The sequence below is a fragment of the Muntiacus reevesi genome, chromosome 17 (assembly GCF_963930625.1).
Source record: "Muntiacus reevesi chromosome 17, mMunRee1.1, whole genome shotgun sequence".
Taxonomy (NCBI): domain Eukaryota; kingdom Metazoa; phylum Chordata; class Mammalia; order Artiodactyla; family Cervidae; genus Muntiacus; species Muntiacus reevesi.
The window spans coordinates 36,940,282-36,955,386 of record NC_089265.1 but is presented as its reverse complement, the minus strand read 5'-3'; the positions used below and the strand labels follow the sequence as shown (position 1 = coordinate 36,955,386).

The 15,105-nt window shown below is 35.0% G+C and overlaps 1 protein-coding gene across 2 annotated transcripts in view; it reads left to right on the top strand.

Annotated features, from left to right (window-relative positions):
- JAK2 (Janus kinase 2) overlaps nt 1–15,105 on the top strand; it is a 93,781-nt gene that overhangs the window by 40,056 nt on the left and 38,620 nt on the right. For both annotated transcript variants that reach the window (XM_065908178.1, XM_065908177.1), the window contains 2 exons: nt 6,051–6,196; nt 14,713–15,034. In XM_065908178.1, coding sequence (XP_065764250.1) covers nt 6,051–6,196; nt 14,713–15,034 — 468 coding nt within the window. The remainder of the gene's footprint in view (nt 1–6,050; nt 6,197–14,712; nt 15,035–15,105) is intronic.

Here is a 15,105-nt window from a genome sequence, read left to right as displayed (position 1 = left end):
GTACTTATGAGTAATACTGTAATGAACATGAGTGTACAGATATCTCTGAGACCTTACTTTTAATTCTTTTAGGTATATATCCAGAAGTGAGACTACTAGATCATATAGTAATTCTATTTTTAATGTTTTTAGGAACTATTGTACTGTTTTCCATAGCAGCTGCACCATTTTACATTATTGCCAGTGGCACACAAGTGTTCCTCACCAACAGTTTTTGATAATGGCCATTCTGATAGGTGTAAAGTGGTATCGTGTTGTGATTTTGATTTGCATTTCTTTAATTAATTATTTAGAGCATTTTTATAGGCTTATTGGCCTCTTGTATATTTTCTTTGGGGAAGTTTCTGTTCAAGTCCTTTGCTCATTTCTTTAATTAGGTTATTTAGGTTTTTTTTTTTCCTTTTGTTGTTGTCTGGTTCTGGCTACTAACCCCTTATCAGATATATGATTTGCAGTTATTTTCCCCTGTTCCTTGAGGTGACTTTTCACTGTTGATTATGTCCTGTGATGCACAAACATTTTAAATTTTGATGTAGTGCAATTTGTCTTATTTTTTCCTTTTGTTATCTATACTTTTAGTGTCAAATGCAAGAAATCATTGCCAAATCCATCATTGTGAAGCTTTCCCTCTTTATTTTTTATAAATATTTTATGGTTTTAGCTCTTATATTTAGATCTTTGATCTCTTTTCAGGTTTTTTTTTTTGATTGAATTATAGTTGATTGACAGTGTTGTGCTAATTTCTGCTGTTCAGCAAAGTGATTCATGTATCCATATATACGCTCTTCTGTAGCTTCCCAGATGGTGCTAGTGGTAAAGATCCCACCTGCTTTACCACATAGGAGACACAAGAGATGCAGGTTTGACTCCTGGGTTGGGAAGATCCCCTGGAGAAGGGCACAGCAACCCACTTCAGTATTCTTGCCTGGAGAATCCCATGGATGGGGGAACCTCTGGGCTACTCCATAGGGTCACAAAGAGTCAGACACGACTGAAGAGACCTAGCACGCACACTTTTTATATTCTTTGCAGTTATAGATTTTCATAGGATATTGAATATAGTTCCCTGTGCTATACAGTAGGACCTTGTTATTTATCCATTCTCTAGTTTACATCTGCTAACCTGAAATTCCCAGTCTGTCCCCCCACCCCTTGGCAATCTGCATGCCCCTGAGTCTGTTTCTGTTTCATAGATAAGTTCATATTTTAGATTCCACATATAAGGGATATCACATAGTATTTGTCTTTCTCTTTCTTACTTACTTCACTTCTGTGATAATCTCTAGATCTATTCATGTTGCTGCAAATGGCATTGTTTCATTCCTTTTTATGGCTGAGTAGTATTCCATTGTATATATGTACCATATCTTCTTTATCCATTCATCTGTCAGGGGAGATTTAGGTTGTCTGTATGTCTTGACTCTTGTAAATAGGTTGCTGTGAACATTGGGGTATGTTTATCTTTCTGAATTACAGTTTTTTCCAGATATATGCCCAGGGGTGAGATTGCTGAGTCATATGGTAACTCTATTTTAGTTTTTTTGAGGAACCTCCATACTGTTTTCAGTAGTAGCTATACAAACTTACATTCCCTTCAACAGTGTAGGAGGGTTCCCTTTTCTCCATACTCTCTAGCCTTTGTTATTTGTAGCATTTGTTATTTATTATTACTTTTTAACAATAACCATTCTCACCAATGTGAAGTGAGATCTCAGTGTATTTTTGTTTTGTGTTGTTCCTCTGTTCATGGAGTTTTCCAGGTGAGAATACTGGAGTGGGTAGCCATTTCCTTCTCCAGGAAGTTTTCCCGGGGATCAAACCTGAGTCTCCTGCATTGCAGGCAGATTCTTTACCATCTGAGCCACCAGGGAAGCCCAACAATTAATGATGTGGAGCTTCTTTTCATGTGCCTGTTGCCCATCTGTATGTCTTCTCTGGGAAATGTCTAGCTCTTCTGCCTGTATTTCAGTTAGGTTATTTGTTGTTTTGTTACTGAATTGTGTGAGCCAAGTGTGTATTTTGGAAATTAAGCCTGTTGCATCATTTACAGGTACTTTCTCCCGTTATATAGGTTGTCTTTTTGTTTTCTTTACAGTTTCCTTTACTATGTAAAAGCTTGTAAGTTTGATTAGGTCCTATTTATTTATTTTCACTTTTTTACTTCTATTGCCTTGGCAGATTGACCATAGGTAGGATTTATATCAGAATGTTTTGCTTATGTTTTCTTCTAGGAGTTTTATGGTGTCATGTCTTACATTGAAGTTGTTAAACCATTTTGGGTTTATTTTTGTGTATGGTGTGAGCGTGTGTTCTAATATTGGTTTACGTGTGGCTATTCAACTTTTCCAATACTACTTGGCTGAGGAGACTTTTTCCCAATGTATGTTGTTGTTTCCTTTGTTGAAGATCAGTTGCCCATAGGTGTGTAGGTTTATTTCTGGGCTCTCCATTCTGTTCCATTGATTTGTATGTCTGTTTTTGTACCAGTACCATGCCATTTTTATTAGTGTAGCTTTGTAGTAATGTCTGAAGTCTGGGAGGGTTATGCCTCTTGCTTTGTTCTTTTTCCTTCGGATCACTTACTTTGTTCTTTTTCCTTAGGATTACTTTGGTAATTCTGGGTCTTTTATGGTTTCATATAAATTTGAATATTATCTGGGAATTCCTTGGTAGTCCAGTGGTTAGAACTTGGTGCTTTCACTGCCAGGTCCTGGGATTAATCCCCATTTGGGAAACTAAGATCCTGAAAGTTGCATGGCATGGCCCAAAGAATTAGGATGATTCCTTTTAGTTTGTGAAAAATGTCACGGGTGATTTGAAAGGATTGTGCTAAATAAATCTGTAGATTTCTTTGGGTCGTATGACCATTTTAACAACATTAATTCTTCCAATCTAAGTACATAGGATATCTTTCTGTCTTTGAATAATCTTTAATTTTCTTTATTAATATTTTATAGTTTTCAGCATATAATGCTTTTACCTCAGATTTATTCCTAAGTATTTTATTTTTTTGAATAAAATAAAATTTTGTTTGAAAAGCAATTTTGTTTTAACATTCTCTTTGATATATCATTGTTAGTGTAAAAATGCAACCAAATTTCTGTATGTTAATCTTGTATCCTACTCCCTTGCTAAATTCTTTTTATCAGTTCTAGTAGTTTTTGTGTGGAGTCTTCAGAGTTTTCTATATGTAGTGCCATGTCACCTGCATGTAAGGACAGTCTTATGTTTTGAGGTAATTTTTATATGGTGTAAGGTAGGAGTCCATCTTTATTGTTTTGCATGTGGATATCCAGTTTTTTTTAGCACCACTTGTTTAAAAGACTATTCTTTTTCTGTTGAATGGTCTTGGCACTCTTGTCAAAACCATTTGACTATCAATCAACTTTTACATAGCTTCCTTTGTTTCAGTAGTCATTAAGGAAAGAGAGAAACAGGTTTCTGAGAATAGGGGTACTATGAAGTTATGACTTTTTGCTGCTTTTATAATTGTATTATTTCATCTGTTACGCAAATATGGTTTATTTGGTGGCATGCTAGTTAAGTCCCATTGATAGGGCAGGTTTTCCTAAACTATTCATTGAGCTACTTTACCCTAATATTAGTATTATGACATCTCATACTTTTGATCTAGAAAAATGATGGGTGATTTCTAGTTTTACCTTTCTAGAAGAGATTTTCTTATCTAGGATGGCAAGATAATTTCATAAGAGTCCTAAATTGTGTCTGGACACTACTACATGCAATTTTCTATTACTTGGTGTTTCTACATCTCTAAATCCATGCCCAGAAAATAAATAAGGTAATAGTTAACTGATTCTTAGATTGTATTGATATCAGGTTAGACTTTATGCATGTTTTAGACTAAATATAGCAAATTTTTTACTATAACTGTTTTTTTTTTTTTTCCTGGCTGAATGTAGATAAAATTTCTTGCTTCAAATGTCAGCTGCCTAGATGAGAAACTACTTTTCTACAGTTTTAATTAAATGAGTCAATCAAATGAATCAGTTTTTATTGATGGTTAAGAAGGCTAGTTTAAAATTATATGGTTTGACCTTTGGGACTCTTTCATTTGTAACTTTTTTCTAATGGTATTTGGTTGATTATGTTGTTAGCACTGCACTAATTTTTTCATATGTTTATTGCCTTTTGGGCATGAATTCAACAGGATATTCTCATAAACAGAATTTATTATACTCTGGTCCCATATAGTATATGAAGTGGAAGCAAGCAATTAAAAATAGTCTTCCTAGACTTTGGTTATCTGTGGCTTTTTTTAAATTAAGAATAACTTATTTGCCTATTTTCAGAAGTGGAGTGAAATTAGTATTTGAAATTGAGCAAAAAGAAATATCCTTCTGTGAGTCAGTTTTGCCTTACCAATATTGAGGCCTTTGTTTTGGGTGGGGGTGTGTGTGTGAGCGCTCACTGGTTGTTTCATGATTTGTGCCTTTTAAGTCATATATTTCTTTTCTTATACAAAAATGTTTTCTAATTTGTTAATAGAAAGTTAGCTAACAAATATACCTTTAAGTGCATATTAATTTTTTAATAAAATTATTTTTTAAATTTATGTAAAAATTATTTCATGAGATGTTATCATATGGAAGAAGGGAGATACATGTATAAAATATGGATGATCTTTTCTCTTAGTTTAAACCTTGGTTGGTATTTCAGCCATTATTATGGCTTTTACCTTTCTTATAAAGAAAATTGTTATTTTTAGAATATTGGTGCTTTTAACTTTTCTCCCATTACATATTTAGTCTGATTTTATCTGTATCCCTAACTTGTCTAGATCAAAGTTTTAGAATTTCTGTTTTTCCATTTTCTTCATTCTTTTACATATAGTTATAAAGTTAGTGGGTTTTTCAGACTCTTAGTGTCTTTTCTTCTATACAGTAGAGCCTTACTCTCTCATATTTGAACCTTTACTGCAGCCTCTTCAAGAGTCTCCTTGAATACACTTCATTTTCTTAAAGTCCTTGTATCATTGCTACTTCTACCAGTGAAACAGGCATGATGCTTTAAGAAAAGATACTTTATGAAATGGATACATTTAAGAAAATAGTTCTCTATTGCTTCTGGGATCCAGTTGAAGAGTACCTGCAGTTTGAGCCCAACTTGCTTTTCCAAGTCTTAATTCACTCTGTTCACTTTACATGAATTATCTGTTCCAACCAAACTGCTTTGCATCTCTGAACATGCCTTGTGGCTTTCTTTTTGTGCCATTTCTTCTATTTTTGCATCCTGTTTTGTGTTAATCAAAAATTTCTTCAGGGAATTCTCTAGTGATCCAGTGGTTAAGAGTCCACCTTGTGTGGTGCAGGAGACATGGGTTCAATCCCTGATCAGGAAACTAAGATCCCACATGCTCTGCAGCAGCTGAGCCATAGATCCTGTGTGACACAACAGAGACCCAGTGCAGCCAAATAAACAAATACATAAATAAATATCTTTAAAAAATTTCTTCATATGCAAAGAATATATTAAATTTCAATTTTTCTGTGAAACCTTTCCTAATTACTCCTACTGGATATAATCTCAACTTCTTTTAAGTTCCTAAATCATCTGTTGTGTGGTACTTACTATACAGTGTCTGGCATTATAATTTTTTTTTTCACTTGTTTCACTTCCTGGCTACATTTTAGTCTCCTTGGAGGCTGAGGCTACATCTTATATTTCTTTGTAGTCAAAACAGTCCTTAGTACAATGCTTTGAGCATATTTGGAACTCAGTACATATTTAATTGATTAATACCTATTTTAATTTAGGTAATTTTGATGTTGAAGATACAATTTCAAGATAGAATCAGTGAAATAGGCTGATAATTGGGAACCTAATTTAAACCACTTTCCATTTGCAAAAGAACTTATACTAAAACTTATGGCAGAATATTTCAAAATCAAGGGAGGAGTTGACCTTGTTAAATGTATATATTCTGAAAATTAGGTTATAGATTAAAATACAGTAAAATACAATAATAGATTAAAATGAGATAGTGAAACTTAAGAAATATTTTCTTCTATATTTTGTTTTTACTTTAGTGGCGGCATGATTTTTTACATGGATGGATAAAAGTACCTGTGACTCATGAAACACAGGAAGAATGTCTTGGGATGGCAGTGTTAGATATGATGAGAATAGCCAAAGAAAAGAATCAAACCCCACTGGACATCTATAGCTCTATCAGGTAATTTTCTTATGCAAATCCATATATATAAGTTTGACTAGTTATAGTTTTTGTATAACTTATCTGTTTTTTTCCAGTTTGCCTGTATTTATTTTTTGGTGTTTTTTTAAAATTACATGAAGAAAATTTAAAATTCCATAGCGCTTTAGGATTTTCAAAAGTTTCAAACAAATGATTTTGTATGTTATCATAACAATCCTTTTTCCCTTCTACCTATGTAGAATTCCTCCTCCTTTCCCTCACCCCACCAGAAACCACTAGTTCATTCTTTATATCTGTGAGTCTATTTCCTTTTTGTTATGTTTACTAGTTTGTTATATTTTTTAGATTCCACATATAAGTGATACTGTACACTGCTTATCTTTCTCTGTCTGGCATACTTCATTTAACATAATTCACTGCTAGTCCATCCATTTTGCTGCAAATAGCAAAATTTCGTTCTTTTTTATGGCTGAGTTGTATTCCATTGTGTGTGTATGTGTGTGTATACCACATCTTGTTAATTCATTCATTCATTAATGGACACTTAGGTTGCTTCTATACCTTGGCAATTGTAAGCAGTACTGCTGTGAACATTGGCGTGCTTGTATCTTTTCAAATCAGTATTTTTGTTTCTTTTGCATTTATACCCAAGAGTAGAACTGCTGTGTCATATGTTAGTTTTAATTTTAGTTTTTTGAGAAGCCTCCATACTATTTTTCACAGTGGTGTACCAGTCTACATTCCTCCCTCAACAACATTTGATATTTGTATGATTTTTTTTTTTCTAATAGCCATTCTGGTGGGTGCAAAGTGACATCTCATTGTAGTTCTGATTTGCATTTCCCTGATGATTAGCAATATTGAGCATCTTTTCATGTGCCTGATGGCCATCTGCATTTCCTCTTTGGGAAAATGTCTATTCAGTTCTTATGCCCAGTTCTTAATTGGGTTGTTTGGTTTTTTGATGTTGAGTTATATGAGTTGAGAACTGACTCATTGAAAAAGACCCTGACGCTGGGAAAGATTGAAGGCAAGAGGAGAAGGGGACAACAGAGGATGAAGTGGTTGGATGGCATCACCAACTCGTGGACATGAACTTGAGCAAGCTCCAGGAGTTGGTGATGGACAGGGAAGCCTGGCGTACTGCTGTCCATGGGGTCGCAAAGAGTCAGACATAACTGAGTGAACTGGACTGAATCCTTATCGTTCATTTCATTTGCAAATATTTTATCCCATTCAGTAGGTTGTCTTTTCATTTTGTTGATGGTTTCCTTTGCTATGCAAAAACTTTTAAGTTTAATTAGATCCCGTTTATTTATTTTTCTTTTATTTTCTTCGCTTTAAGAGATGAATCCCCCCCAAAATATACTGTTATGATTTATGTCAGGGTGTGTTCTGCCCATGTTTTCCTTGAGGAATTTTATAGTATCCAGTCTTACATTTAGACTTTTAAATTCAAAATCCATTTTGAGTTTATTTTTGTACACTTGACATAAAATTATAAGATATTTAAAGTGTACATCTACCTATATATTGTAAAACAACAGTTCATATCTATCACCTCACATAAGTATTTATTGTGAGAACATACATTCTACTCCTTTAGCAAGTTTCTGTTATATAATACCGTGTTATCAGTTATAATCAGATCTTTAGGCCTTATTTGTCTTATAACACATCCAGTAGATTCTTATACATGTGATCCACAGACTCCAAATTATTCTTCTGCATCTTGAATTCTGACAGTCATTTTGAAATGCTACTCCTATAGCCCAGCTTTAATGGCTATAAGACTTCTACTCCTTTTGAAGCTATATATGACTACTGTAAGGATACTTTTTTTTTTGAAGTTTGAAGACTAAACATTTGTTTTACGTATTATATATAACTACCAGATTATAAGTTTGAGGATGTCATGAATCTGGTTAAAATTCTCTTTATTCCTAGAAATCCTTCTCTCAGTAACTGGCTTTTGTCCCTCTTTTTCTGACTGCTCTCATGTTAAATACCCAGTTTGCAGGTTATCAGTTTCTATGTTTCCCTCTTTGGTTTTAGGTATTCTTGTTTTTTTTTTTTCAAATGTCTATTAGTCCTTAACCTAAGGGTGTAGGCCATACGGAATTTCAGGAACTCACTGAGGTTTCTTAAAGGTTCCAACATCTGAAGAAAAAATAAAAATGTTTGTATTTTCCAGTAAGGCCTTCATCTTTATTAAAATCCAGACAAACACCTCTTAGTATAATAACTTATTCATTTGTTTGTTCACTCATTCGTTTAACACCTATTTGTTGAATACCTGCTGTAGCAAGACCATAGTAGAACACAGTGAGTGTCTTAGATGTTGTCAGTAGAAACTGAAGGAATTGAAAGGGACATAGTTGAAAAACAGAGAAGCTTTGAGCCATTGAAAATGAATTTTTAAATATGAAGCCAACTCTTAACCAGGCTTAAGCTCTGGTGGAACACTTCTGCTATGGAGACATGATATTGTCCAAAGTCTTGGCACAGTATAGATTGTGGTTTCTTTGAGGTCAGGGATCACATCATCTATTTATTCTTTGCCTATTTAATCTAGTGTCCTAAAAAAAGTGAATGTGTAGTAATTATATTTCTTTATCTTTACCAGAATATAAATGCATCTGCAAAATTCTGCTTCATTTTTCATTTACTTTTAAAACTGTGTAGATACTAAGCATTTATTATAAGATTTCATGATGTTTTAAAACAGCTTTATTGAGATATAATTCACATAACATAAAGTTTACTTGTTTTAATTGTACAATTCAGTATTAATTATTGAGTTATAAAGGTTCTTTATATATCATGAATACAAGTCTTCTGATGTAGGTTCTCATATATATGATTTGCAAATATTTTTTTTATTCTGTGGATTTTTTTCACTTTTTTGAAAGCATTATTTGCAGCACAAGAATTTAAATTTTGAAGCAACCTAATTTATCTATTTTTTCATTTGTCTTTGGTACCATGACCTTTTAATATTAGGTAAATAATTATCACTGTTTAGCCTTCTTAATGTAATTATCACTGTTTAGCCTTCTTAATTTAATTCACTTATGTTTTCCAAATTTTCACTTATTGCTTATTTCTGGAAAATAATCAAGGAACTCTACTTTTTGTTAAAGTTTTCGGGATTGATGGAAGAACAGGTGAATAATTTGTTCTTTACCGAATGAAATAAGCTGCTTTGTTCCTAGAAATATCCAGTAGAGAATGCTTCTCTGCCTAGTATAATACATAAAATAATACATATTCTTTCCTAGACTTAAAAAAATACATGTAAAATACATCTCTGTGTGTCTGTACCTGTGTATTAGGTGCATCTGTGTCTGTGAGAACAAGCCTTTGTGTCTACATGTGTACCCATATCTATGTGTTTGTGCATCTTCTTGTGCATGTGTATGTATTAGATACTTAGCCTTTGTTATGCCAGATCCTAATTGGGCATTGTGGTTTTGGTGTTGGAATACAGAAAGTAAAGGAAATGGATAAGATTTTTCTGTTTCATTCTTCATCTCCTCCTTGAAATCCTAGGTCTGCAAAAGGAAGAGAGCTAGAGAAAGGAAAGTGTTTAAAGGAGACCCTGCTGAATTTGCAAACACTAGCCCAGGGCCAAGGCCACTTACATAGCAACAGAGGTATATACCTCATATCACTAGACTCCTACACAGCAAAGCAGATACTAGAGTTTACAGTGGTCTATTCCAATTGTAATAATAAGATGCAGATTTCATGTTATGGTACAAAAATAGTATGTAAGACAAAACTTAAGTTCAGAAGCTTTTAGAGCCTGAATTTTAGGCTACCTTAAAGGTTTAGGGCTTCTCTGGTGACTCAGATGGTAAAGAATATGTCTGCAATGCAGGAGACCCGGGTTCAATCCAGGTCATGAGAAAGATCCCCTGGACAAGGGAATGGCTTCCCACTCCAATATTCTTGCCTGGAGAATTCCATGGACAGAGGAGCCTGGTGGGCTACAGTCCATGGGGTTGCAAAGAGTTGGATGTGACTGAGCGACTAACACTTAAAGTTTCAGTATAACAAAAGCGTCAAGAAGAATGTTTTCATGCTTCAGGAGTTAATAACTTTGTGACTTTTGAAAAATTTGTAGTGTTTCTAACAAAATCTAGCTAGTTCCCATCGCAGATGACACCAAAGTAGATTCATCATATTCAAGAAATCATACATTCTTATAGTATGGCAAAGAATGTTGTCTGTCCTTTATTCCAGGAATCAAAGTGGAAAAACTTTCTGAATTTTGTTATCTTAAACTCCTCTTTTGATTTCCAGATAAGCTTTCAAAGCCTTTTAAAATCAAGTAGCACTGGTGTTTATGTAAATTATAATCCATGTTTAGTAGGACTCTTGGTTTAGCTAAAGTTTTTGACAGAAGAAGGTAAAGTAGGAAGTATTTGTATTCTGATTGTGTTTTCAAATCTTTCAGGTGTTTTCTAAACTTACTGAGGCTCTCCTATATTCTATCCAGACTTTTATTAAATTTTATATATTTTGCTCAGTCATGTCCAACTCTTTGCGACCCCATGAACTGCAGCATGCCAGTCTTCCCTGTCCTTCACCATCTCCTAGAGCTTGCTCAAATTCATGTTCATTGAATCGGTGATTCCATCCAACTATCTCATCCTCAGTTTTCCCCTTCTCCTTCTGCCTTCAATCTTCCCCAGCATCAGGGTCTTTTTCAGTGAGTCAGCTCTTCGCATCAGGTGGTCAAAGTATTGGAGCTTCAGCCTCAGCGTCAGTCCCTCCAGTAAATATTCAGGATTGATTCCCTTTAAGATTGACTGGTTTGATCTCCTTGCAGTCCAGGGGATTCCCAAGAGTCCTTTCCAACACCATAATTCAAAAGCACCAGTTCTTCAGCACTCAATCTTCTTTATGGTCCCACTCTCAATCCATGCATGACTACAAGAAAAACCATAGCTCTGACTATACGGACCTGTGTCAGCCAAGTAATATCTCTGCTTTTTAACACACTATGTAGGTTTGTCATAGCTTTTTTTTCAAGAAGCAAGCATCTTTTAATTTCATGACTGCAGTCACCAGCTGCAGTGATTTTGGAGCCCCCAAAAATAAAGTCTGTCAGTGTTTTCCATTGATTCCACATATATTTGCCATGAAGTGATGGGACCGGATGCCATGATCTTAGTTTTTTGAGTGTTGAGTTTTAAGCCAGCTTTTTCACTCTCCTCTTTCACTTTCATCAAGAGTCTTTTACAAATATATAATTGCCCTGAAAAGGAAAGGAATGTGACTTTTGAGATCTGAAAAATGAGTAGAATTTAATGGGTGGAGAGAGGTAAGTGATGGCGAGTAGAGGCTCATGGAAGAGGCTTTGCAGCAGAAAGAAACATGGGAAGAATGAAGAGTCACTATGATTAGAGCTCAAAGAGTTAGTAGGTAATGAGGCAGGGGTGGACCATACAGAACCTAAAGGCATGCTGATAAGGTTAAGAGCACTGGGAAACCATGTAAGAGTATTGTGTTTGTGCTTATTTGCTAAGTTGTGTCCAACTCTTTGCAAATTTGTGGATTGCAACCCGCCAGGCTCCAAGAATATTCGAGTGGGTTGCCCTTTCCTTCTCCAGGTTATCTCGCCAACCCAGGGATCAAACCCATATCTCCTACATTGGCAGCTGGATTCTTTACCACTGAGCCACCAGCGAAGCCCTATGTAAGAGTATTAAAGCACGGGTAAAAAGATTTGTGTGTTTAGAAGATTCCTATGACAACAGTGTAGAAAACTAGAGGGCTGAAAGACAAAATAGAAATGTGGGCCACCTAGAGAGTAAGATCATTGCAGTAGTTCCTTTAGGAATTGCAGTTGAATGGGTTAATAATAAGAAAAATGGGCAAATTAGAGAAATATTTAGAAGGGAAAATCAAGGGAAGATGGTGACAGATTGAATAATGAGGGTTGGTGGGGAAGTTATGTAAAGAATGATTCATGAGTTTCTGGGGCTTGTGGGAATAGAGGATCTTTAGTGCAGTGTACTCAGATAGGGAATGCTTTAGGAGAATCTTTTAGGGGAGGATGTCATGGGGACTTATGAATGTGGTTTGCTACATTGTTTGAGGCACTTTTGAGACATCCACATTATATGGATAAATTGACTTGACTATGGGGGATAATGTCTGAAGCTTAGAGGTCTGGGCTAAAGCTGGAGATATCAGAGTCATTTGTATATAGACTATCTAGAGTGAAAGAAAGTATAGATGATAAAAGAAGAGGGCCCGTAGTTAAGTCTTGAAGAATTCTAACAATTATCACCAGCTAAAGGGGATTGAGGAGAAGGAAATGGCAACCCACTCCAGTATTCTTGCCTAGAGAATCCTGTGGACAGAGGAGCCTGGTGGGCTGCTGTCCATAGTGTCACACAGAGTCGGACAGAACTGAAGCAACTTAGCCCGGCAAAGGGGATTGAGCCTGTAGAGGAGACTGGCAAAGTAGCCAAAGGAATGGGATGGAAATCAGGAAAGCTAAGGGAAGAAAATATCAAGGAGAGAGTGGTTAACACTGTTGGATGCTTCTGAAAAATGACAAGTAAAATGAACAAGGAGTTTGGTTTTAGCAGCAGGAGTGGTTTCTAGGGAATGATGGAACAGAAGTCAGATTGGAGTGAGTTAAGGAGTAAATGGAAGGTGAGGAAATGAAATTGGCTATATGAACTGTTTAAAAAGAAGCCACATAGTCTGTGGCTGGGATGAGGGATAAGGAGATTTTATATTTAAGATGGGAAGAACATTAATGTTTTAAAACTTGTGGATAGAAGATAAGTAATAAATAGGGTAAAATTCCCCAGAGGCTAGAGGTAAGTACACATCAAAGAAATAACTTTAACAGATTTATACCTTATTTATTGTAATAGGTGGGAAGGAAGAAAGAATGAGTGCACATGTATGAGGTTTACTAGCAAGATACTGATGGAGAAGGAAATGGGAACCCACTCCAGTGTTCTTGCCTGGAGAATCCCAGGGACGGGGGAGCCTGGTGGGCTGACGTCTATGGGGTCGCACAGAGTCGGACACGACTGAAGCGACTTAGCAGCAGCAGCAGCAGCAGCAAGATACTGAGGGAATTCTGCTTAGAGAAGCTTTTTTTTCCCCTAAGAAAAAGATGAAGTCATTTTTGATAATAAAGAGAAATGTAGCTGAGGTGTAAGAAGAAATGTAGGAACTTTAAGAATATAGGAGATTTGACATAGTTGTGGGACTTGGGGAAATTAGTTGAACAGAGAAGTGTCATAAAAGTGATAGTAGTGATAAAAGCCTATTTGAAATTTGTGATTATGAATTTATAATTTAACCCGTCTACCTTGTCAAATGACTTTTCCCAGTAGCTTTGTCTACTTGAACATAAGACTGATAGCTCCATAAGGGTATTAGGGTAGAGCAGGGAAGGAAAGAAAGCAGTGGTGTGCTGGTAAGTGTTTCACAACAGTTCTTAAACAGAGAGAAAAACATCTGATTTGTTTGTAACTTTTGCTGATATGCATGGTTTAAATGCCGTGTATCTGTGGCCAATTTCAAAGTAGCAATCTGAGATCACCCAATGCAGAGTTGACAAGAGATGAGTAGCAAACCCTTTCCGTCACTCAGATATAACCTCAAAATTACATATAGTAGTAAAAAACATAAAAATAAATAAATAAATAATGTAAAATAATTAGGAAGTGATGCCTTTTGAGTATTCATTCTCTATATTTAAATATAATTTATTTGTAATTTTATTTAATTTAAATTTTATTGATGGCTCTATAACAGTACAAAATAATCATTAAAATATAATAATCTCTCAGCATTAGGCAGTTCCAGCATTCAGGTACGTGTGATAAGTGATTAATTATGGAGCAGTGCACAGAATGCTGTCAGACAAAGGGAATAGCATCTAACATGGTTATAGAGATCCAGTTGTACCTTCAGAAATAAAATAGTCTTCTTTTTTCAGACACTTGAGCAGAAGAGAAATTAGTTATCTACCTTTCTTAGGATATTTTACATAGAGATGGAAGTACAAAAGATTCAGAACATTTCCAACTAGAATTGTTTTTATTACAAAGGAGTTATTGAAGCTGACCTGAGAGAATAATGCACACAAAAGAAGTATGTTTGCCTAGTGAATATCAGAAATATCTAACAAAATATAACAATTTCCAGAATTCAGATAAATTTTAGAGTATAGTATTATAGGAAAGATATGCCAAAATGGCATATATAAGAAAAATTTTTAGAGATTTCAATATTAACTAGACTACGTCTTCATTTCTTTAGGGGGGAAATATTAACTTCTCCTTCTCTAAAATTTTATAACAACTCAGAATTTGTAAAGGCATTCACATCATCAAATAAAACCTTAAGGTTTTATACTATATGGATGGTGACTGTGTTTCCTTTTTCACTTGACTATTGTGCTATTACTTATTATGGAGAAGAGGGGTATCTTCTAATTTTATTTTGTTCCAACTTGTTTTGCTCTTGTGTGTACTCTTTATTATCTCTAGCTACAAGACATTTTTGCCAAAATGTGTTCGAGCAAAGATCCAAGAGTATCATATTTTGACAAGGAAGAGAATAAGGTACAGATTTCGCAGATTTATTGAGCAATTCAGCCATTGCAAAGCCACTGCCAGAAACTTGAAACTTAAGTATCTTATAAATCTGGAAACTCTTCAGTCTGCCTTCTACACAGAGCAGTTTGAAGTAAAAGAACCTGGAAGAGGTCCTTCAGGTGAGGAGATTTTTGCAACCATTATAATAACTGGAAACGGTGGAATTCAGTGGTCAAGAGGGAAACATAAAGAAAGTGAGACACTGACAGAACAGGTAATCCTCAATGATATGTTCTCGTTCTTTGTTAATTTAAGTAGAATGGTAATAGAAACAAAGTACTTTTA